This window comes from Lepidochelys kempii, chromosome 8 (assembly GCF_965140285.1).
Source record: "Lepidochelys kempii isolate rLepKem1 chromosome 8, rLepKem1.hap1, whole genome shotgun sequence".
NCBI lineage: Eukaryota > Metazoa > Chordata > Testudines > Cheloniidae > Lepidochelys > Lepidochelys kempii.
In genome coordinates this window covers 18,207,474-18,233,082 of record NC_136387.1, presented here as the reverse complement: position 1 = coordinate 18,233,082, position 25,609 = coordinate 18,207,474, and the positions used below count along the sequence as shown (strand labels likewise).

Sequence of the window (25,609 nt, the reverse complement as noted above, 5' to 3'; positions counted from 1 at the left end):
TGAGACAGGACATCCTGAGTTCTGAGCCTTGCTATGACATTGACTCAGTCCTATGTGTCCATGTGCAAGGCCTCTCTGGGTACATCTACGCTGTAAGAAAACTCCCCACAGCAGTGAGTCGCAGAGCCTGAGTCAGATGACCCTCCCCTCATTAGGTGTCAGAGATTAAGCTCCAGACTGAGCAGGAATGTCTACAAAGCTGCTATTTTTAGTCCCTCCTATGAGCCTGAGTCAGCTGACCTGGACTCTGATGCTTGCTGCTGCAGTGGTTTTTGTTTTGTTTTGTTTTTTTTTAAAGTGTAGATGTACCCACTGTGTCTCACTTTCATCACCTGTAAAATAGTAAGAGTAACTAGCTCATAGGGACTGTTCTGAGAATTCATTAGTTATTGTTTGTAGCTCACTTTGAATTAGTAAAGTGCTAATTTTTGAATTAAGTAGTGGTAGGCCTCAGATTCAGGTTTTGTTAAAAACAAACATCCTGATTTTTAAAGAAAAACTAACTGCGCGCACGTGTGTATTCTTTATTAAGACGTTAATATTTCTACGCAGGGCGCATCAGATGTCCAAAGAAGTCTGGGATTACATATTCTTCAGGACTGCTCCATTTCCCAAGACACAGATTCCAAAGCAAAAGTTAGACAAGCTCAAGGAGGAGTTTGAATTTTGGTATCCAGTGGATCTAAGAGTCTCTGGCAAGGATCTCGTCCCAAACCATCTGTCATATTACCTCTATAACCACGTAGCCATGTGGCCAGATCAAAGGTAAGTTTGGAAGCGATGTCAAGCAAGTATGGAGATAAAATTACGAGCCTCCAGCCTTGGTACCCCCATCAATGGCTCTTGACAGGATGTTCTGTTTTTGGGACTTGGGTGAAAGCATGTGTTTTCTTTTTTAGTGGGCTTTGTTGCAAGCATGTATATATACCATCGAGACCAGTGGTTCCCATATTGTGATATGTGAGCTTAATGTTCCATCCATTCACTTCTCAACAATTCTTTAAGAAAGTGATATGTGAACCAATAGAGTTTGGGAGCTGCTGATCAGGATCATAGCAGAAATGGGGCAAATTTCCTCTCTCAAGCATACTTAGAGCTCATAAGCTTCTTCTGTCAGCAAAGATGTGTGAAACAACTGGCTTTATCCATTGCTATTGGTCCTTAATTTCATTGGCACTAAATTAAATTAAAAATGTAATTGAAAAGAGGAGACAGTGGGGGTAAGTGGAGTGTAGCTTTTTTTTTTTTAAAGCTCTGTAGTGCATGTTTTGAATTGTAGTAGCAATAAGGCTTAGCTACCTGTACTGTAGCTGTTTTGTCTTCAAAGTGACAACATTAACCCGCAAGATACCCCAGTAGGTGCCTTTTTTTGAGGGTTCCACTTAAAAACATGCCCATTCCTAACTGAAATCACTAGACTTTTGTTCTTTTTCGAAGAAAAAATGTAATTGCTTTTTAAAATAAAAATATACTCTATATTTTGTGTCTTCAAATGCAGAGACAAATGGCCTGTAGCTGTGAGAGCAAATGGACATCTCCTCCTGAATTCTGAGAAGGTACAATAGTTTTTCATCTGTGATATTCGTGTGATGGTCAAGACAACTGGAAACTCCTGGGCCTGCTTCAAAAATATCTTTCAGCAGATTAATCAGGGCAGCATTTAGCATGTTGATTACCTCCTCCCATTAAATGCCTCAGTTACCCATCTTCCAAAGCAGGAGCCTGCTTTTCTTCCATTCCATCTGTCTAGGTTTTCATACCATAGTGTCTGACCACTTAATGGTCCTCCACAGATCACAAGCAAACCTGGTCTGATAATGCTTTGTAAGTTTACCTGAGGTATCTGCTTAATTCTTCCAGAGTTTCAGGGTCACCTGCCTTTATGGGAGAGTTTCTTATGTCTGAATCTTAATTACAGTACTGTAAAGGTGCATTTCACTTTGAAAGTGGGGGAAAAGGGGAAAGTTCATGCAGACAAAATTTGCTGTACTGAGTGTGTTTTGTCAAAGTGAATTAAATGTGCTTTAGCCTCAGGGTATAATTGTCAAAAATGCCTAAGTGACATAGGGTATGCCCACACTTCTGTCAGAGTTGTGACTGCAGCACATGTAGAAATACTTGAGCTAACTTTGGTCTAGCAGACTTGAATAACAATAGCAGTACAGGCAGTATTAAGGACTGTCCATCTCCACCCAGGTCCCTAGGAATGTACTCAGGTGGCTAGCCTGTGTGGCTGTTCTGGCTTCACTACTGCTGTTCCGAGCTAGTTAGATAGCTCAGCACGTCTGCATGTGCTTAAGGCACATCTCTGTTTGCAGTGTAGACTGCGGCTGTGCGTACACTGCAGAGCCCCTTAGTGTAGATGCAGCATATGCTGACAGATGGAGGAGTCCTGCCAGTGTAGAGACACCACCTCTGCAAACCATGTTAGCTATGTTGACAGAAGCCCTTTATGGAAAACAGGAGGCTGTATCAGGAGCTGAGTTTGGGTGTCTCGCAGGGTATGTCTACACTATGAAATCAGGTCGAATTTATAGAAGTCGGTTTTGTAGAAAGTGTTTTTATACAGTCGTGTGTGTGTCCCTCCACACAAATGCTCTAAGTGCATGTAGTCAGCGGAGTGTGTCCACAGTACCAGTGCAACCATCGACTTCCGGAGTGTTGCACTATGGGTGGCTATCCCACAGTTCCCGCAGTCTCCACCACGCATTTGAATTCTGGGTAGAAATCCCAGTGCCTGATGGGGCTAAAACAATGTTGCAGGTGGTTCTGGGTACATATTTTCAGGCCCCCCTTCCCTCCCTCCCTCTGTGAAAGCAAGGGCAGACAATCATTTTGCGCCTTTTTCTCTTGAGTTACCTATGCAGACGCCATACCACGGCAAGCATGGAGCCCGCTCAGCTAACCGTCACTGTATGTCTCCTGGGTGCTGGCAGATGCGTTACTGCATTGCCACACAGCAACAGTTAATTGCCTTTTGGCAGCAGACTGGTAGCCGTCATCGACGAAGTCCAGGGTGCTCTTTTAGCCAACCTTGATGAGGTCAGGGGCGCCTAGGCAAACATGGGAGTGATTCAGCTAAGTCATTTCCCTTTTAAGTTTTGTCTCATGGCGATTGAGTCCTACCAGCAGTGTACTGTCTTTTAATCTGCAGCCAGCAGAACACGATGGCCAGCAGTCATACTGCACCATCTTCTGCCAAGCACCCAGGAGATGACGATGTCTAGCGGTCGTACTGCACAGTCTGCTGCCAGCAAGATGTTTTAAAGATAGATGAAGTGGATCAAAACAAGAAATAGACCAGATTTGTTTTGTATTCATTTTCTCCTCCCTCCCTCCGTGAAGTCAAAGCCTGTTAAACCCAATTTTGAGTTCTATCCTTGAGGTTTTGAGTTCTATCCTTGAGGGGGCCATTCAGTTTCTCGCAAAGCCACCCCTTTTGTTGATTTTAATTCCCTGTAAGCCAACCCTGTAAGCCATGTCGTCAGTCGCTCCTCCCTCCGTCAGGGCAACGGCAGACAATTGTTCCGCGCCTTTTTCCTGTGCAGACGCCACACTACGGCAAGCATCGAGCCCACGCGGATCACTTTGGCAATTAGGAGCACATTAAACACCACACGCATTATCCAGCAGTATATGCAGCACCAGAACCTGGGAAAGCGAAACCGGGCGAGTAGGCGACGTCAGCATGGTGATGAGGACGTGGACACAGACTTCTCTCAAAGCACGGGCACTGGCAATGTGGGCATCATGGTGCTAATGGGGCAGGTTCATGCGGTAGAACGCCAATTTTGGGCTTGGGAAACAAGCACAGACTGGTGGGACCGCATAGTGTTGCAGGTCTAGGACGATTCCCAGTGGCTGCAAAACTTTCGCATGCGTAAGGGCACTTTCATGGAACTTTGTGACTTGCTTTCCCCTGTCCTGAGGTGCAAGAATACCAAGATGAGAGCAGCCCTCACAGTTCACAAGCGAGTGGCAATAGCCCTGTGGAAGCTTGCAACGCCAGACAGCTACCGGTCAGTCAGGAATCAATTTGGAGTGGGCAAATCTACTGTGGGGGCTGCTGTGATGCAAATAGCCAATGCAATCAAAGATCTGCTGATATCAAGGGTAGTGACCTTGGGAAATGTGAAGGTCATAGTGGATGGCTTTGCTGCAATGGGATTCCCTAACTGTGGTGGGGCCACAGATGGAACCCATATCCCTATCTTAGCACTAGAGCACCAAGCCGGCGAGTACATAAACCGCAAGGGGTATTTTTCAGTAGTGCTGCAAGCACTGGTGGATCACAAGGGACGTTTCACGAACATCAATGTGGGATGGCCGGGAAAGGTACACGACGCTCGCATCTTCAGGAACTTTGGTCTGTTTCAAAAGCTGCAGGAAGGGACTTTATTCCCAGACCAGAAAATAACCGTTGGGAATGTTGAAATGCCTATAGTTATCCTTGGGGACCCAGCCTACCCCTTAATGCTATGGCTCATGAACCCATACAGAGGCAGCCTGGACAGTAGTCAGGAGCTGTTCAACTACAGGCTAAGCAAGTGCAGCATGGCGGTAGAATGTGCATTTGGACGTTTAAAAGTGTGCTGGTGCAGTTTACTGACTCGGTTAGACCTCAGCGAAACCAATATTCCCACTGTTATTACTGCTTGCTGTGCGCTCCACAATATCTGTGAGAGTAAGGGGGAGACGTTTATGGCAGGGTGGGAGATTGAGGCAACACAGAGAGATAAAGAACGGATGTTGTTTGAATGCCAGCAAACATACACTGCAATGCTTTGTTCTACAGTGATTCCCAAGTACGTGCTACTGGCCTGGAGTGGTAAAGTGTCCTACCATGGTGGACGGAATAAGGCTGCCCTCCCCAGAAACCTTTTGCAAAGGCTTTGGGAGTACATCCAGGAGAGCCGCAAATGCCAGGGCAAATTAATCGTTAAACATGCTTGCTTTTAAACCATGTATAGTATTTTAAAAGGTACACTCACCAGAGGTCCCTTTTCCACCTGGCGGGTCCAGGAGGCAGCCTTGGGTGGGTTCGGGGGATACTGGTTCCAGGTCCAGGGTGAGAAACAGTTCCTGGCTGTCAGGAAAACCGGTTTCTCTGCTTGCTTGCTGTGAGCAATCTACAACTTCATCATCATCTTCCTCGTCCCCAAAATGTGCTTCCGTGTTGCCTCCATCTTCATTGAAGGAGTCAAACAACTCGGCTGGGGTAGTGGTGGTTGAACCCCCTAAAATGGCATGCAGCTCATCATAGAAGTGGCATGTTTGGGGCTCTGACCTGGAGCGGCCATTTGCCTCTCTGGTTTTCCGGTAGGCTTGCCTCAGCTCCTTAAGTTTCATGCAGCACTGCTTCGGGTCCCTGTTATGGCCTCTGTCCTTCATGCCCTGGGAGATTTTGACCAATGTTTTGGCATTTCGAAAAATGGAACGGAGTTCTGATAGCGTGGATTCCTCTCCCTATACAGTGATCAGATCCCGTACGTCCCGTTTGGTCCATGCTGGAGCTTTTTTGAGATTCTGGGACTCCATCATGGTCACCTCTGCTGATGGGCTCTGCATGGTCACCTGCAGCTTGCCACGCTGGCCAAACAGGAAATTGAAATTCAAAAATTCACGGGCCTTTTCCTGTCTAACTGGCCAGTGCATCTGAGTTGAGAGTGCAGTCCAGAGCGGTCACAATGGAGCACTCTGGGATAGCTCCCAGCACTAATCCCCTTGTCGGGGGTGGAGTAAGGAAATTGGTTTTAAGAGCCCTTTAAGTTGAAAAAAAAAGGGCTTCGTTGTGTGGACCGGTGCAGGGTTAAATAGATTTAACGCTGCTAAAGTCAACCTCAACTCCTAGTGTAGACCAAGGCGCAGAGAGCTAATTCTTGAGCAAGCCACAGGAATCTCTCTTATCTATCTTGGTTACCAGTGACACACAATCCTGCCCTCGTAGGCTGGGACAGCTTGTTTTATTTGTGTCTTTCCCCCTTTGTTTATCAGACTTAGCAGCATGAACATGTCAGAATTTCTCTTGTCTGTCTTCTCTTTCAGATGTCTAAATCTACAGGCAACTTCCTCACCCTGAGCCAAGCTGTTGACAAGTTTTCTGCAGATGGTAAGTGCATGCTAACTTGCATTTGTTTTAGTGATGCTAAATTTTTTGGCGTGTCATGCCATCTTCCAAGGAGTAATGGGTTCATTGCAGCTTTGATATTTGAATTGCAAGAAGTACAATGGTTATCGGTTGCTCTTGTCTGAATAATCACCAAGCTCTTGTATCTTTAGGAATGCAGAGTACATGTTAATCCTGGCATCAGTTATGAGGCATTCTGGGTCAGTAGGAAGGATCTTTTTTTCATCAATTGCAAGGTTCTTTGGCACCTCCTTTTGGCAGTTTCTGTATCCTTTCCTGTCACACGTCCCCTTCTGAGGCCCAGGGCCTTTAGATAGTGAACAAGAAAAGTGCAGAATTTTGCTGCTATGCTAGGCTCTCATTCTTTTGTCCCCCTCCATACCCCTCTATTTTTGGACATGTCCCCACCCAAGATCATTCCTGCCTCTTGGGACACAATGGTTTTTGTCCCTCTCACTCCTGTAACAAGGCAGTTCGCTGCCCTCCTCACTCCAATCAACCCAGATCCCTTTTGAGGCACTGCTTTCACTCACATTGACCACATGCAATACACGCTTGTCCTTCATAGGTGAGTGTTCCGTCTGGATTTTGCTGGCCCTCTGCATGAAAGATCAGTTGGGATTCAGGCAGCCGCATTTACTAGTTGGCTGTGGAGCCAGACATGTTAGTTAATCCTGTCTCTCATTCCTCTAGGCATGCGTCTGGCACTCGCTGATGCTGGCGACACAGTTGAGGATGCCAACTTCGTGGAAGCCATGGCAGATGCTGGTATTCTCCGTCTCTACACCTGGGTGGAGTGGGTGAAGGAAATGATTGCAAATAGAGACAGTTTAAGAAGTGGGACTCCCAACACCTTCAATGACAAAGTCTTTGCCAGGTACCTCTCAGAATAAATATCTTTATAGTTTTTAGTTTCGTATTGAGTCTCATTTCACATTTGTTTGTTTTGTTTTATGAAGCTATTTCTACTGAATAATGAATGCTTTAAAACAAACAAATGTTCAGTTAACTTTCAGACTAGTGTGTGTTCCTGCCGGATCAGGGTCATTTATAATGTCTCATTACCATTATCTTTAATTATTATTGCCGTTATTATGTGAGTTGGACTGTGTGATGCTAATGTTTTCTCTTCTCTTTTCTTCCTAGCGAAATGAATGCAGGAATAACAAAGACGGATCAAAATTATGAGAAGATGATGTTCAAGGAAGCTCTGAAAACTGGCTTCTTTGAATTTCAGGTGGGAGGTCTAATCTGCAGGGGACAAGAAACCAAATCCTGACATTGGTTACCTCATTTCTTTTGATACTGATACATCTGATTCCTATTTAATTATACAGTTGAATCAGGGTCCATATTGTGCTAAGAAACAGGAATAAGTAAATGGATTAAGAATCTGAGGTCATGGTGGTCTGTTTGTGGCATAATACTTCTACAGGAAGCAGCTGTGATCTTGCAAATAGAGCCCTATGATCTTAGGTGAGCAATGTGTAACTGAAAAGGACAAATGGTTAAAAAGAGTGATTCCTTGCCTCAGCTTTTTTAAAAACACGAATAATATACATGAGAAATACAGAAAATACATCAGCAGACCTATTTGGAAATGGAATGTTTTTCTAAATGTTTCTTGAGGTGTCAGCATTTCTCTAAAGTGTCTGCAGAACCATCTGATTTCACTTAATAACATCTTGTAGAGACTGCTTGACTTGTCTTTCACGAATATGATTAGGCAGGCTGAACAGCGTACGGAATGATAGCTCATATTTATTGCCTTTTTTGTTAGTACTTAATAGCATCTTTTATATGGGCCATCCAGAATGATAGCACCTAATATACATTTACAGTTATCTTTAACTTCTATGTCTGTGTCGATAGATGTCTTTTTTTTTTTTTTTTGAGCCATAATAATGTAAAACTATTATGTCCAATTGGCAGAAGTTCATACTCTTCCATTCCCAGCTGTTTAAGAAAATATAGTCCTTTTAATAATCCATTATTGGATTCTAGGTTGTTTACATTTTAAAGACATATTAGAGAAAAGAAATTGGCTTTTTAAGAAATATTTCTCCATGCCAGCTGGAATGTTTAATGGTGGCTCTGCTGGCTGTGTTTCAGGCGGCAAAAGATAAGTACCGAGAACTAGCGATAGAAGGAATGCATGGGGACTTGGTCTTCCAGTTTATTGAAGCTCAGACTCTGCTGCTGGCTCCAGTCTGCCCTCATCTATGCGAACATGTGTGGACACTGTTGGGAAAGGTACTAGTATATAACTCAAGAATGCTTCTTTGAGACTCTACTTTGGGCTGACTAAGCATGCATGCTTACTGTGACTAACCTGAACCAAAAGTCTGGGGCAAGAGAAAAATTATCATCATCAATCTATATGAATTGAAGGTACTGCCCCAGTTTTCATTGTTAGTGTTTAAAATTTTAGGCCTCTATCAGTATATGATATACATATAAAGTGTATATTTGTGATACTTTTGTTATGTGAACTTAATATGTGAGAAATTTGATGCTGGAGTGTTCAAGATGTAGACTGATTGATAGATTATGTATAAGAATTCCCAGGTATCACTTTGCAGGTTGACAGGTTATTGTCCCAAGATCAAGCCCAGTATTATTAAAATTACTATATAGTGGGGAACCCCGATGTGCACAGTTGCAATACTCACACTATAGGAACTCTTCTATATTTACAAATAGTTATTAATACATTTAACACAGTCACAAACACTTTAACTCAGTAAGGTAGATAGAGATAATACAGAAAGTACATCTGAATATCCATACTTACACCATTCCTTGCAGAACAACCGGAAATGTTAGCCATTATCTTCCTCATAATCATCACCACCTTCATCTTCACCTGCGGCCATCATTCTGTCACCTCCCAAGAGATTCATCTTTCTCTTTCCTCCTGCCCACAGCTAGGATGCCACTTTTATAATACGCTACGCTGATGCTACCGTATCTAACGCATATTCAGTAGGGGTTTCTCCCCTCTTCCTTATTTGTATTTCCTCCCCTTACTAATGTTAAGGTATCCTTCTTCTTTAGGTTAGTATATTAATGATTTCAACTCATTATCATATATGTCAATTCGTTGCCGTGGCACTCTTGTGTTTGGATGTTCTTTCCAAAACCTGGTGTTAGCTCATGTTTCTGTGGTTGGCTGATGTCATTATGGACAAAAACCTCCTTGCACTCTGCTTCGAGTTCCCCAAAACATAGGGGTTACCGTTGGGCTGTTTATCTATGCCAAAATTCATAGGCCTCGAGCCTCATGCTAACTGCCGAAGACAATGTCTTACAGAATGCAGGCCTGTAGGTTCCTTGCATTACTACTGAATATAATAAAGGCAGAATAATAAAGGCAAGGCAGTGAATATAGTAAAGGCAAGCTAGTCCTATGGGCTACAGAGGGTTTGTGTGTATTATGCTGTATTTGTAACAAATGCTGTTTTTGTTATAAAATTAATATTTGTGTGAGAAATGTAATTGTAGTTGATAATCTGTAGATGAAGGCTTTATCCAAAGACTGTTGAACTCAATAGAAAGACTTGTATTGATTTCAGTGGGTCTTAGATCAGGTTTCTGCTTAATACCTGGATGTCTTCCATATGTAGACAGAGGAATTGTGTGAATGCATGTCATACAGCAAGAGAGTATGACAATGTGAACCTTGTATATGTGGCTGTTTGCAAGGGTGTTGTGTTAACATACATAATTTTAATGTAGTCATTTTGTATGCCTCATTGTTATGAGGTGACCTAAAATTAACACAAATAACAATGCGGAATTCATTCACTTAGTTATACAGCCAATATCTGTACTTGTGTAGGTAATTTAACAACCACAGAAGTAAATTTCAAGTTTGCAAATGAAAAATTATGTAATGGTATAAACATAAACGTGTGTGTGTGGGCATTAATACACTTTCACAAATGCATGCTAGTTACGAGTATATTTCTGTACTTCACAGCTGAATTATAGGGTTAGTGAGTTGGTGTACTGCGAAATTTAAAATCTTCATGTATCTCCTGACTGTTCAGTTTCCAATTAAAATACAATAGATAGAGAAACCACCAGTATTTCTTGTCCATTAATCCCAAGGCCTGTCATTTTCTTTGTTGACAGCCTGACTCCATCATGAAAGCTTCATGGCCAGTAGCAGGCCTAGTGGATGAAGTATTGATCCGATCTTCCCAATACCTCATGGAAGCAGCCCATGATCTCCGACTGCGTCTCAAGAACTACATGGCACCCCCGAAAGGAAAGGTGAAATACACCAAGTCCCTTCTCCAAAAGTGTATGTGGAAAGTTAACAGATTCAGGGACTCTTCTGAGATGATACATATTTTCCCTCTTCTTTCTTTAGAAAGGAAGTAAGGAGCTGCCCCAGAAGCCATCCCACTGCACCATCTATGTGGCAAAGACCTACCCACTTTGGCAGTACACCACCCTATCAGTTTTGCGCAAGCACTACCAGGTGATCTTTTGTTGACACTTATTGCAGTTCTCATATGCTCTGCTTTTCTGTCCATGAAACAAAAGTTAACTTGACACCGAGGTATTTGAATGCAAGGAGAAATAGTTTTAACGTGCTTTATTATGCTCTTACAACTCTACAAGGGATTACGGTGTTCAGTAAAAATGGTTTTTGGCACATGATTGAGTCCACAATATGACCTATTACTTTTGACATTTTTAAAATAAAGACTGGCCAGCATTCCATTACTTTTAATCTTTTTCACATGCATAGATTAGTAAAATATTTCTCCCCCAATAATGTTTTTGAGGAAATATTGGCTAGTTCTGCCTTATTATGCAAGGAGGCTTAGAAGCATCAGTTCTGGAACTTGGCGAGTATGATATTCACGAACTTTGCAGGAAATCTGCTGAAAAGCAATCAATTCTTCTCTCTTGTAAGTAATACAGTGTAAGGAAATCTGGCTTAAAAGCAGCAAACCCTGCATTGCTGAGCTGCTGGAACTGATCCTGTAATTGTTATGGTGCATGAACAATTGTTCTATTCAGCCCTTGCAAGTCAATATCATAATTGATAGATTGCAGAGTCGTGTTTTTCCACCCTTATCTGTAATACCAGGGTTACATTTCACATATGGTTGGAAATGAACAAATGTGGGTATTCTGAGGGTAAACCAAATTGGAGTGAAGTCTGCATTTTCTTTACATCAGGGTCAAAGTCTGCCACTGGATGCAGAGGTGCAGTGGTCACTGCTGCCAGTGAAAGTTGCAGAGCAAATATTGGAGTGTGGAATTTGAAGCTTAAAAAAATTAATGACCTAAGATAGTATTGCTTCACGTCTGCTTGAAGGAGGGTCTTATTACACAAGATTAAAACATGTAGTGAAAATTCAGGCATATTTAACGTTATAGGTTTATGCATGTTGCTTTACATAGTGAACAAAGATGTTGGGTAACGTTTTCAAAAGTGCCTAAATCTCATTTTCAAAGTGATTTGACAATGGGACTCAGACTCTGAAGTTTCTTAGGTGTTCTGAAAATATCTCTAGGCCTGGTTTCAAATAGCTTAAAATCTGTGTGGCTGGGATAGACAGGATGCTTGGAGAAACATTGAGTTGGGAGAGTGAGGGATATACGTCATAATCAAATTGGTTGCCTGTGTGGCATATAGTCATGGTTTTTGGTTTTTTTTTTCCAAACTTTTTTTAGGTTTACTTTTTAAAAGTTATTTAAAGGGACTTGGAAGATTGTTCCCCATGGGATCGTGGGAACAGGTGGATTTTGAGGCGTGTGCGTTATAGGCAGAGGGAGGACGTTACAGGCATATGGGGAGTGTGAAAGAAGGTGCGGAGGAAAATGGTAAATCCCTGTGGAGTGTGTCGATATTTGCTGTGCAGTGTTTAATGGATTGTTGTTCCATGTTGTAGATCAATGGAGGACAATTGCCAGATAACAAAGTAATTGCTGGTGAATTGAACACCTTGCTGGAGCTGAAGAAATATATGAAGAGGGTTATGCCTTTTGTTGCCTTGATTAAGGTAGGTGTCAGAGAACAGAACCAAGATAAGGGCAAGGTTTCAGTCCGGAATAAGAGAATGATCTGAAATGTAGGCAATGTTATCGAATGGTTAGAGCACAGACCTGGGTGTTGGGACTCTCTAGTTGGGACTCTATTCCTGGCTCTGCCTTACTCTGCCCTGTTGGACAGGTCATTTAACCCCTCTCTATTCAATTTCTTATCTGTAAAACAGATGATATATCCCAAAGAAGAAGAAATGGGGCTTTTTGTTATTGTTTATAAAGCATTTTCAGACTCTTGGACAAAAGGTGCTGTGTAAGTGCTTTCAATATGTATTGTCCTAAGTGAACTATGGACTAGTTGGCTTGCAGCTAATACAAATTTATGATTTGTGCGACACTGCTTCAAGTGTATCCCTCCTACATACATCAAATTCATTGTCTCTTGTTCCAGTTTTCATTCCGAGAACACAAACAAGGTGATGCTATGGGGATATTAAAAATTGTCTTTGCAGAATTCTTAATATGGTTTAGAAGTTTGGCACAAATCTAGAGTTAATTACTGGGCACTCAGTTTTTAAGAGTGCATTAGGGATTGCTGAGCTGGATTTTTAGTAATGGAGTGTTACCGACTCTCACAATCTTATCAGGAATCTCAAGATACTGAGGGATTTTCTTAAAGCCTCAGCTCCTTGTCATGTAATGTTCATGAGAGTCAGAAAAGTAAGCTTCTATCCCTCATGTTGGCACAGAAAAGCTCGAACACAAGAACTTTGTATGCTCAAAAACTAAAAGATCAATAAAGAGTCTAACATTTATTATTTTAAAAAATCTCATGATTTTTAAGCCAGTCTCATGATTTTGAGGGCATGACTCGTGTTTTTGAAAGCTTGAATTGGGAATGTTGATGGTGAATAGAGGGGGCTACTTTTTAAACACATGTAAGCAACGTTGTTTGCTTAGTAGAGCAGTGAGTTTTATTGCACCATACAAATGTAGGCTCCTTCTTTCCCTTTGCATCCAGCGCTAATCTAATTATCCCCTTCTGCTGAAGCACACAATGTTCAGAGAAATAGAATGGGTAAGACCAGCTATAACACTCCCCACTGACTATTCTCCTGGGCCAGTATCTGCTGCATTAAAACATGCCAGGGGATATGGCATCCTTTTAAGATTAAACTAGTTTAATTCCTTCATCCCAGATATAAAACACACCATATGGCTTTTAGGGGGTAAGGGGAGAAGATTTTGTTAGGGAACGTTCTGCTTTTTTGATGCTGCAGAACTCCATTGATGCAGATGCTGGAGCTGTTGTTTGTCTTGCTTTGGTTCCAGAAAGTCACAAGGGCTGCTGTGTAGTGTTTTAACTGTTCACGGTTGTAGGGTGTGTGTGTCTCCTATCCTGAAACAAGCCTATATTTAAAGATCCTATCTGATGCGAGGAGGCTGGCACTAACTAGATGACTTGCCTTCATCATGAGCTTTGGTCATGCTTACCACTTCACCTCCCTTATCAGACAGTCTCAGCATTTCTGTTCTGAAGCAACAATAGATAGCAGTTATATAACGAGACCTAGTAACATCCAGCCCAGATTTTTAATTTCCTAGGCCAGTGGTTCTCAACCAGTGGTACATGTACATCAAGTCATCCAGATATTTGCCTAGTTTTACAACAGGCTACATAAAAAGCACTAACGAAGTCAGTACAAACTAAAATTTCATACTAACAATGACTTGTTTATACTGCTCTATATGCTAACTGTACACTGAAATGTAAGTACAATATTTATATTCCAATTGACTTATTTTGTAATTATATGGTAAAAATGAGAAAGTAAGCAATTTTTTCAGTAGTAGTGTGCAGTGACGTTTTTGTATTTTTATGTTTGATTTTGTAAGCAAGTAGTTTTTAAGTGGGGTGGTATGCAAGACAAATCAGACTCCTGAATGTGATACAGTAGTCTGGAAAGTTGAGAGCCACTGGGCCAACGTGCTATGCTCAGAAGTAGATTATTCAGCAACTTCAGTATACAAAAGATATTTCTTTGTTGTTCTTTCCATTAAAGAAAGATTTTCTAATTTACAAACTGAAGCAAATTATTGATAATTTTTAAAGATTCTTGGATATTAAAAAACCATGCATAAAAACAAATTATCAATGAAGCAGAAAGCCACCACCACCTGAAATCTGACCTTGTTAGACATTCAGGGAACACAGCTCTGTTTGTGAAAGGAAGAGAGGGGCTGGAGCCTTAGCTGTGAAAAGGAAGTTCTGTTTTGTTCCCATTAGAAATTTCATACGTAGGAGATGACATCCTGGCCCCTTTTGAAGTCAATGGAAAAAATCCCATTGATTTCACTCTGGCCCCGATTTCACCCATTGTGTGTATTAAATTAAACGTTGGGATTTTGAGTAACTGTGCTTTAATATACAAAGTACATTTTTTTTTCTATGAAGAACTTATCGTACTGTTACTTTGAATGTGTCCAATTTCTGCCTGCTTGTCTCAAACTAGGTCATCAGACTGGAATTCCTGCTGTGAAGCAGAAGAAAAATGGCAGCTTACTGAGTGTGTCCTACAGTTTGCACATTTAAAGAGAAAGTGAAATGTTTACAGCTGTTTCTATGTATTTTTCAAATTCTATGCTAAAATGCATTCTCGCTTTTAAAAGAACGTTCAGCCATACAAATTCTGGAGCTGAGGTTCGCTTCCCCTTCCATCAGTGTCAGTATCTTGCTGTAAAAATAGCCATTTCACTGTCAATTATAACTACTGTACTATAATGTGTGGTGAAATTGTTGCCAGCAAAGAGCTCTAACAGCGAATAGCCTCATCTACTCAGGACTGATGCAACTAGAGTGTGTAGCTTCCCAGTGACCTCTTCATTTACAACCTGGGAGAGTTTTAATCCAAATTTTCCTTCTTTTGACATGACAGGAAAATCTGGAGAAGAAGGGTCCACGTGTTCTTGATCTGGAGCTGGAATTTGATGAACGGGCCGTGCTCATGGAGAATATAGTCTATTTGACAAATTCCTTGGAGGTTCGTGTTCATTTGGAGGCATATTTTATTTGACCTTTATGGAGTAGCTGGAGGCCCAACACTTGCTGAGATTTTAAGCCTAACTAAATTCATTTTTGATTTGGAATGACCATGAACGTTTAATGTTTTTATTAACGCTGACACCTACACTCATACAAAAAGCAGAGTTTGCTCTTATTGAGAGATTCTCTTTGTACAGTGATGACCCCAATGGTAACCCAGCTGTGAAGAATCAGTTCTCTCTGGCATTGTGTCTGACATAAAGTCAGTGGGAAAAGGCTCTTTGCCGGTGAACAGTGGAAGACATCAGATAATATTCTGGCTTCCTCAAAAATTACAGAAAATCAGCATCTTCCATGGTTGGAGCCATAGAGGGCTGTTCCAAGGAATGCCAGTGAGCATAGTCAGAATTCTTATGCTGTTATAGCATCTGATCTTCCCATGGCAACTATATGTCATCAACTATATGTCATCTCCATGCCAGGGCATATAGGGCTAGAATATAGTGCATGCTGCTTTTTTAGTGCATACGGATGCCAGTTTGGGAGTGATTATGCCCTTTCATGTGATGGCCAGAATTCAGCTCAAAGGACAGGGTCATAATAAGGGGAAAGCCTAGGCATAGTTAAAGGAGATAACTTATTTCAGGATTTCTAATCTCATGATATTTAGATTTAAAGCAATTGAATACCTCACTTTATATTCTGTAATATATGAAGTCAGTGATCTTAGCTACATTTTGAATTCAGTCCTCTGAGCAAGATCACCATGCTGGCAATAGTATGCTATCAACTTTTAAGTTTGCTGTTCCTGTTGTTCTTCGTTTTGCCTTTTATCAGTGGGGATTGCCTTCCTCTGTACTTTAGAAACAATTCTACTTCAGTGGCCTGGTATCTCTCATTTTTTCAGTGGGGATGATAGTACTTTTATCTCTTCTTTCCCAATGCACCAAAGCTGGATCATATCGAAGTGAAATTTGCTTCTGAAGCGGACGATAAAATAAAAGAAGATTGCTGTCCTGGAAAACCTTTTTCTGTGTTCAGAATGGAAGTAAGTTATGAAATCCAGAGGCATTGGAAATACAGGGTACATCGTTAACTGATGTAAAAAATAAAATGACTTTCAATTTGAGGATGTGTTCCCATCAAAAAATATATGCACAGGAGGACTTGGTGGCTCAGGGCACTTAGTGACAGGACATGCTGGCTCATGTTAAGCTAAAATTTATAATGACTAAATTGTCGCTATCTTGCTATCCAGGAGCCTGTGATATACGAATTTGTTCTCGATCCCGTTTCCAGTGGATGTGATTGCACATCATAAACATCCATCCCCTTACCTTCACCTTGATCGGTGTTTCTGCTGAAAAAAGCCACAGACTGGATGTGTGTGGAGACTAAACTACCTTTTCATGTCGAAAAGTGGGGCGTCTGGTTCAGGGCCGAAGCACGTTGGCAGGGTAATGTTGGGGTTTCAAGTTGTGTGATCAGTAGAAGAACTCTCCTTCTGTTTTTGATCCAATATGCCTCTCGCAAGCACTGAATTAACTTAAAGAAGTGATGCTTGTTTTGTTCTTTAGATGTAGAATTTAACATGACTGTGATTGTGTCTTATCTTAAGTTTACTTTCAGTAGAACCTCTCTAATTGACACTAACTGGGAGACTCATCACAGGTGACTGAATTTGGAGGAACACCCCCCTGCCCTTTCCCCCACCACACTCACTCACTCACAAGTGCACAAGAATAACACTTGCTAGAGAGGGATGCATGATCTTGTGGCTAAAGCACAGGGTCAAGACTTGGGAGTACAGAGCCCTTGGTTCTATTCCTGGCTCTGTCATGAAAATCCTGTGTGGGCTTGGGCAAGTCTCGCTTCACCTCTCTCTGTCTGTAAAATGGAGTTATTACTCACCCTATCTATTTAGGGTATTACAAAGCTCAGGGTCTAAAGAAATTTGAGCTCCCACATGGAAAGTGCTATTCTTTATTCGATGCATCACAAAATGTGCTGTGATTTTGATTATGATAACTGCAATAATGTACTACTATACTGCATTGCATTTTGTGAAAACAACAAAGGCCTGTAAATTGAGACCTCATTACACCTCTCTGTAGTGAAATCTTTGAGAGGTAGAGCGAGTTATAAGGCGTGGAGCTCAGTGAAGTTCGCTGTAATGCTACTTTGTACCAATCCTTAAGCTAGTTATAATAATTTAATATGGCTATTTGGATATCTTAAAAGCAAAACATTTGAGTGTATTTAAAGAAACAATAAACATTTTTATACATATGCTGTAGTTTATTTTTTTAGGTCTGTGATGGTGCTTGCATCCATCCACTGGTATTCAGTATTTCTGAATAAAAGATTTTCTTGTCCATCTAGAATGCAGTTGGGTGCCGGACACTTCTTTGTTCCCTTGCTGGTTGCATGCTTCCTGTGTGATTCTACCCACAAAAAGCATGATTTTTTACAAATGTGTTTATTTTTAATGTCTTACAGCCCAGCATATCTCTATTTTTGGTGAACCCCCAACCATCTAATGGCCACTTCTCTACAAAAATCGAAGTCAGGCAAGGAGATGGTAGAGATGCAATAATCAGGCGTTTAATGAAGGTGGACAGAGGAATCAAAGGTAAACACTGGTTTGGAAGTACAGATATCACATTTCAACCAGGCAGTCTTCGAACAATTGTGCAGTTTTCTAGAATTCCCAGGAGACATTGGGAAACAGGAGGCAGCTTGGCAGGTTTTCATTATCGACAGGAATCTCTTTCTGAAATTTGGCCTGTTTTAATAATTGCTTAGTAAGAAGCAAAGAGCTCTGTGCTCAGTGAATGTGAATACAGAATAAAGCAGGGTGCATACTCCTTTTGAGGTGTAAAATTACAGAAGCTGAGGCATTATTGACAAGCAAAAGAGTGTGCCTCTGATATGCACCCTTACTAAGCACTGTCTTCCCTCCTGGGTTAGTCCTTTATTCTCCGCCAAAAGAGCCACTTACTCTCTATCAGTGACTTGCACAGTGGATGTGTTCTTGTGCCAGGGATTTCCAAGAGGGGGGTTTAATGGTCCAATAGTCTGCTATATGGAGCTTCTTCTGGGAGGGTGAGGGCATCCTAGGTTAGAGCCCTCTGAAGAGAATTGCCGGATTGCAATTTATTTTCTGTTTAGACATTTTAAATGAATTCATTGAGGAGAAGGTGCCAGATGGACATTTCAAAGCTTTTCTTTATCCTGCAAAGCTTCTCTACACCCCATATCCTTACCAATACCCAATCTACAGACACAATCTTCAGGGAGGGAGCTCTTTGTCATAGAGCATCTCATGCTTAAGCCACTTAGTTAAGACAGTTGACATGAAGGCCAAACAGTGCCAACTACAATATCATGATTTATAATGTGAACACTTGTCCTCTAAGAACCTAGACAGAAGCCATTAGTTCATTTCAAATAGGGACCACTCAAAAATTGCCCAGTGGTCTATCAGTTGCTACTGACCTCTGCTAAATTGGAACCAGTGGCCTAAATGTGAAAGGCTCAATATTCCATTACAAGTCCCCTGAGCCATCCATTCCCTCCCATTTCTTAATACACGACATGCCTTATTTTAGAGTTTTTTAAATTTCAGACTCTATAGTGTTAAAAGAAATAGGGGAAAAGTACCAGCAGAATCTTTCGGAAAGCCCTTAGAGTTCATTGGCAGGAATGAGCTGCAGTGTGAAGGCATTAAGACAAATGCATTTTGTCACCTAGGAGCCAGATTCTGCAGGTAAACTGTTCTGTTCCACCCCCCTTAGAATAGCTTAAGAGGTAGCTGTGTCACATAAACATCAAGAGGGAATATGTAGGTGCTGCAACCTCCTGTAGCAGCTCAGGGTGGTTTTCAACAATGAAAAAGTGGGTCATGGTAAAGTTAAAATGTGTGTTAAACAAATCCAAAAAACCCACCGACTCTATGCCCATCTCAAATTCCCAATGTGCTGTGCTTGTGTGGTTTCCTATTTAGAGAAATTGTCTCCAAAGTAACCTCCACAAACTTTCTCTTGGAGACTTCCAAGGTTGCTGCTGATATTCATGTGATTCAGTGTCTGTTCTTGATTCTTTGCTTTTCACATATATAGCCTTATGACTTTTGTTTGACTCCTGCCTTATGTTGCAATATAGCATCCCCCCATTATAAGTGTTAGAGGGACCGGATGCATAAATGGAATGGAGGAAAGGAAACCCTATGTTCTCCTACCGGCTCTGCCATTGACTTAGTGTATGGCCTTGAGCAAATTCCTTAGCATATTTGAGGTACAGAGAGGCTATCTGTACAATGGGGATAATAGCTATTCCCACTGGTGCTGTAAAGGTTGATTTAATTAATATTTTTATAGTGCCTTGACAATAAAAAGTGCTTTGTAAGTAGCATAATTTCAGAGGTCTTTTGGGCAGCATTTTTTTAGAGATTACTTTTTCCTTTTAATTTTCACTTAAAACAAGTATTTCTCCAGTTTACAGTGATAAATTGATTTGTTTAGCAATTCCTAGTTTCTCCTTACTGACTTACTTACTGGAGAATACTGTGGCCATCAAACACATCGGTGGAAAAATGTTACATTTCAGGCTCCTATGTTGACAGTTTTCTTAAAGGGACAGCAGCTTTCCTTTGCCTGGAGACTTTGCTAATTCCAGAGCCAGACAAGGAAACCTCAAGCAGTGCAGACTGGCAACCAGATATGGAGGGAAAACTGGACTTGGTCTACAGGCTTGTAACACCAAGGCTTCTTCTGTTTCCATGTGATTTAACAGCTTGCATTTGTAGTATCTCAAGAACAAAGAGACCATTTTATATTGATGCACAGGGAAACAGTATTTAAAAAAAAAATTCTCCGAGGAAGAAGTGCAAGGTAATGTGCATGGCAAAGTACAAATAGAAAAGAAAATACATTTTGGACTCATACATACTGTTAACTAGAGTCCTGCAGCTGTTTGAAATGAACAAAAACAATTGAGAGAGTACATCAATGATTCTTCCAGATCTTTGTTGTTTCTAGGAGATATCACTGTTAAGCAAGTACCTGAGGAGTTTCTATCTGATGAATGCTAGTGGTGGGAGAGAGCTTTATTCGACAATTAGTTTCTGGGCTCATTAGTAAAGCTCTTGAGATGCGAAGTACTGTTTGTGGTCTGTAATAGCTGCTGAAAAAGCAGCTAATGTCATTCAGTGCTGAGTTTTAGGAATCGGGTCTCCTGGGTTCTGTTCCCAGTTCTGCTAGCAACTTACTTTGTGACCAAGTTGTATAACCTCTGTGCCCATTGGTAAAATGGTCACAGTACATATCTCGTATGGCTGTTGAGGCTTGATTGGTGTTTATAAAGTGTTGTGCATTTCTTTGAAGAAAGGTGCCTTAGAAGGGCCCATTATTAATTAAAGACCTCCATTCTGGTTAGTATGGGTGAAACACTAACCTGGGTATAGACTCCTGTGACGTGAGAATTGTCAACTCTTTTGTAGAGCTCTCTAAAGTAAAACTAATGCGATTTGATGATCCTGTGCTGGGCCCCCGTCGTGTTCCTGTACTTGGAAAAGAAGATGCAGAGAAAACTCCCATTTTAGAGCAAGCTGTCTTCCACCTAGACCTGGCTGAGAAACGGGTTTGCATAACCGAGAACGGGCTGACAGCGGATATCGGCGACACAATTGTCTATCTAATTCATTAAATTGTGGACTACACCAGCTTGATCCTGGGTTAATATGATATTTTAAAACTCCAGAGTGGCTTTGAAAACATCTGTAATGGACCAAGATAACTGTCATTTCTTAAAAGAAATCTTTTGTTGCACGGCCCCAAAATCTTTTAAATATAGGTATAATAAACATTTTCTGCCTTCCCCTTGGCTTTTCTTGAAAGAAATAATTTTCCCAAATGCTGAGACAGCAAATTTACCTTTTTCAAGAGCTCCTCAGCTTTTTGGTATTTGACAAATCTTTACATGGTATTATTCTTATCTGCTAGATACTGATTTCTGTACATAGAAGGTGATCAGATCTCTTATGGATAGATTGATAAAAATAATAGAAAGCGGAAAAATTGCATTTACTTTCATTGTCTGATGACTCTTTCAAAGATTGGGTGGAGCTTTAAGCACAGTGCAATGGATTTTTATATGGACCTGTAGCTCAGAAGGAATTGCATAGTGAGGACCCCTCAACGAAAGCATACATGGAAGTTTCCTCAGTGAATATAAAATATAATAGGTAAGTATTGATACTAAGAATTGAGATGTACCTCAAGCAAGATGCTGTTAGTTAAGGTCTTGCACTTTATTCTGTTCTTAAAATTGTTTATAGAACTGTTTTTAAGTGGAGAGATGAAGTGTCCTTTTCCTAAACAGTTTCAGTTTGAACAATCCTGGCTTTTGGTAATCCAGGAATACCAAATTGTTTTTTAAAAATGAGCTGTTCTAACATAAGGCACCAACAGTACTATAAAGTATGTTCAGCTCATCTAGAGAAAAGGGTCTATGTTAGACTTGAGGATCCACACAAACTGCTTTAGAAATCTTACACATACAAAATTTGCCTGTGCAGATTTGTATTTAAATAAAGGTCACTGGTGGCAGGCAGAGATAGGATAGTTTGTTCTATACAATCAGTCTTTGACTGAGTTTCACAACTTCTGATACTGCACTTGTCTTAGCATCTTACCAAAGGAAGATCAAATTTATAATGGGGGTGAAAATAAAGGGGATAGTGTATTAGTCTAAGACAATCATCATGAGAGTTAAATATTGCCATGTCGTTTTTTTTCCTTGTCTCCCGGTTCATTGTCCCATCTTATGATGTGTATTTTTAATGTACATGATGTCCCCTCTCACCATGGCAGTGTGCATTTACAAATGAAATTAGCCGTACATTATTTGCCTCTGTAGAGAGAACTAAAGCAATATACCAATAAACCTCAACCAATATAAACAAACGTTCCTTTGCCACTAATCCTTCCAAGCCCCACCAAGCAAATGTTTGAGAAATGGGCCTTGTATTGATCCCTAAAGATTCACCCTCACACCACTGCGGGAAATAAGTTCCATAGCTGAGGGCCACCCACTGAGCATGCCTGGCCCGCAGGGATTGTTAACTTGAAGCTGGCTACCACTGCAGAATTCAAGGAGAGAGGCTCTACTTCAGCTGTACTAGGCTTTATGGGGCAAAGCCTTGCACTGAACCCGGGAGCCAATACCATTGTTTTAGAATGGGTGCTATTTGTTTCCTCCATTTATCACCAGCTGATGTAGCAGCGGGGAGTAACTAATGATCTCAGCTATCATAGATGAATTCTATAGCTCCCCTCTTTACAAGTCAGCAGGGGGGAATGAGTCCAACTTGTAAGGTCACAGGCCAAAGAGCCTCTAGAACCTCAGTCAGCGAGACTGGTCAAAGCTACCCTAGATTCTATGTTCATCTCCATGTCCCAGTCTCTGTGTTGTAAATCTTATCTTGGAAAATCCCTCATGGTATGAAGATCAGATGGTTTCCAAGTGGAGGTAGCCAGGGTCAACTGCTCAGAACTAGAGCTGTGCAAATAATTGAGCGGTTTTTTGGGGTTCTCTGACAGTTCTGAAAAAAATTCATTTCAGGTTGATCCAAAATGAAAAATTTTTAGTGAAAAGTTGAAGAAAACCTTTTGTTTTGGGTCAAAAGAAATGTTTTGTTCGATCCGCAACAAAATGTTTCATTTCAATGTTGAGCATTTTTTTACTTTAAAAAACCCCAACCCATTTTTAATTGAAAAATCAAATTGTTTTTGTTTCAAAGAGGTTGAAACAAGATGTTCTGATTTCCCACCCCCCCCATCCCCTTCAAATTGTTTAAAGGCTCTTTCAACCAAATCAGTTTGGCACAATCGACAGGAATTCACGAAAGGTTGACCCAAATTTTTCATTTTTTTGCAACAGAAAATGGCTGAGAAACGTCACTCGGCTGTACTTGGCACCATTCTTCTGGACATGACCGAGCATGTGAAGAAATGTGGGCTTTACTGCTGCTGTGCCAGAGGTCTTCAAGAACTCACATAGAAAAAATCTGAAGTATTTTAAAATAAATAATAATCCAAGCCATTTCTATTTCCTTTCCAATATCCTGTCCAAAAACCTGGGCAGAGTGGCAGCCGCCATCTTTTTCAATAACTTATTAACCAATGTGGAAAAGGGGATTGAGGGTAGGGTGACCAGATGTCCCGATTTTTATAGGGACAGTCCTAATATTTGGGGCTTTTTTCTTATATGGGCGCCTATTACGCTCCACCCCCGTCCCGATTTTTCTCACTGTCTATTTGGTCACCCTAGCTGAGGGTGAAAGACACTGGTCCTTCTCTCACCTTTTTCTTTGTGCTTTGATTTGTTTCTCTTCAGGAAACCAGGCTGCCTCCTAACGCCTCTTTAACTAGGGCTTGTCAGTAAGAAAATGAACTATTTTAACTGTGCAATTACAGTGCCTGCTGAATGCTTGTCATCACAGCAGTAGGAACCTGCTCTGAAGCTTATATATGCTGGAGAGGGAATTACAGCAACCAGGGCACAAAGTTATAAATATCCAGCGAGACTTGCATACCAAACCCCCTATGTTTGTGTAAGTATATAAAACACTGACAATAAGACTCGGATTTTTTTGGCCAACCAAGGAAATAAATACTCAGAAGACTCCATGCTTTTGATGGAGTTATACTCAGGAAAAAGAAATAGGTGTGTTCATAAAAGTGGGTAGGATCAAAGTAGTAATAAGTATGTGCTGTATATTGTAGGCACAGGTATGTAAATACGTATGTAAACTGACTGAATAAGGTCCAATGACCCCTTCATCAGCAAATCTGAGGTTGTCTACACCATCCCCATCCTCCTCAATCTTCTCTGCTGCTTTTGACACGATCACTTTTCCTCTTCTTGACATTGTGACCTCACTGAGTTTGAGATCCTCTCCTCTCCTGGTCTCCTACCTCTCTACCTGTTTGTTCAAGGTTTGGTGGCTTAGGGCAGTATATATAGCAGAGTGCTGCTGGTAGAGAGTAGTACAAATCAGAGAGTGAGGGAAACGAGATAAGGAGCCTTAAAAGGTAAAAAGATTGGGAATAACAAACGGTGAGGAAGCCAAGGACAATGAAAACAGATCTAGTTGACCAGTGAGATTATGTTGGGCCTTATGCGGCTGAGACATGAAACCCACTTCTCGCACCCTCAATAGCTCAGGCTCTCACTTTGCTTTTATTCTGCCTGCCTTCTCAGTTGCCTTCTCTCATAAGTGTCTCGCTGTGCTAATCTCCAGCATCACCTATAACCTATAGTTAGACAAACAATGCAGTAAACATGACTAACTAGGTCTGGCTATTTAGTTACAATCAAGCAGGAAAAACTTTCATGCCATCTACTCAGACCGACAGTGCATGATTTCATCCTCTTTTTGTCATGCCCTAGCATCATGTCAGTCCCTCTGTGAGCTTCCATTAATAGCCCCTGTCTCCATGTGTTAGCAATGATCATTTCCCCCCACCCCCCATTTATAATGTCTTGGTCAGCTCAAGGTGTTAAGTCTTGATTGCCATTGTGCTCTTTGCTGCTTCTGTTAGCTCAAGACTCATAGATTCATAGATATTAAGGTCAGAAGGGACCATTATGATCATCTAGTCCGACCTCCTGCACAATGCAGGCCACAGACTCAGTACACCTTGCATTGTCAGGGTACAGTCTTTGCTTTACATTCATTATCCTCATGAAATACAGTCTTTAATTCATGGCTTCCTAATTTCACACAGGTGTATATTGAACACTGCAATGGGCTTTTTATACATTTCAAAGAATTCTTCTGAGTCTATGAAAAGGGCTCTTGAATAAACAGACTTTGCACATCACAACCAATTTGGTGTTTTGCAGGAGTTACCTCTGACACTGGATCTTTTTCAAAAGATCTCCATACACCCATTCTCCTCTCCGATGTCTCTGTGAATACATCCCACTTTAGGAGAACCTTTGTAGGATGTTAATGCTTCCTCCTACTCTTCAGGTTTTTCAGGCTCAATTGTCGGATAAAATCACTTTTTTAGACTCAGAATTATTTTTTCTTACCTATTTATAGCAAATAGTTTATAGCAGATTGTCAGGGCTCTGAATGTCACAACTTGTTTGACTTTCCTTAAGCAGCTTTGGGTCTGATACTGAAAATTGAGATTTTAATGAACAGAGAAGGAATGAAGCACAATTAAGTATTTCCAGATGTGCCCCCATGGTCCCAGTTCATAACACTGACACCAACTTCAAGTCAGAATGCTAAAGGTTTAGGTGCTACCCCAGGAATGGGGTGATATACTAAAGCTGACCCTTCTGTGCTGTTCCTATAGGTTGTTGTTACATTACAAGTCTCCTCCTTTGGAATAAGGCCTAAAACCTTTCCACCA

At 41.1% G+C, this 25,609-nt stretch overlaps 1 protein-coding gene across 6 annotated transcripts in view; it reads left to right on the top strand.

Moving 5' to 3' along the window:
- LARS1 (leucyl-tRNA synthetase 1) overlaps positions 1–25,609 on the top strand; it is a 117,609-nt gene that overhangs the window by 29,757 nt on the left and 62,243 nt on the right. For 2 of the 6 annotated variants that reach the window (XM_073355722.2, XM_073355723.2), the window contains exons 20-31: positions 553–765; positions 1,499–1,556; positions 6,046–6,109; positions 6,821–7,004; positions 7,274–7,364; positions 8,240–8,380; positions 10,265–10,405; positions 10,506–10,616; positions 12,043–12,153; positions 15,073–15,177; positions 16,132–16,227; positions 17,679–17,811. In XM_073355722.2, coding sequence (XP_073211823.1) covers positions 553–765; positions 1,499–1,556; positions 6,046–6,109; positions 6,821–7,004; positions 7,274–7,364; positions 8,240–8,380; positions 10,265–10,405; positions 10,506–10,616; positions 12,043–12,153; positions 15,073–15,177; positions 16,132–16,227; positions 17,679–17,811 — 1,448 coding nt within the window. Of the gene's footprint in view, positions 1–552; positions 766–1,498; positions 1,557–6,045; positions 6,110–6,820; positions 7,005–7,273; positions 7,365–8,239; positions 8,381–10,264; positions 10,406–10,505; positions 10,617–12,042; positions 12,154–15,072; positions 15,178–16,131; positions 16,228–16,437; positions 16,590–17,678; positions 17,812–20,679; positions 22,145–23,120; positions 23,794–25,609 lie in introns of those variants that run through there. The other 4 variants (XR_012160238.1, XR_012160239.1, XM_073355724.1 and 1 more) reach the window with 4 other exon arrangements.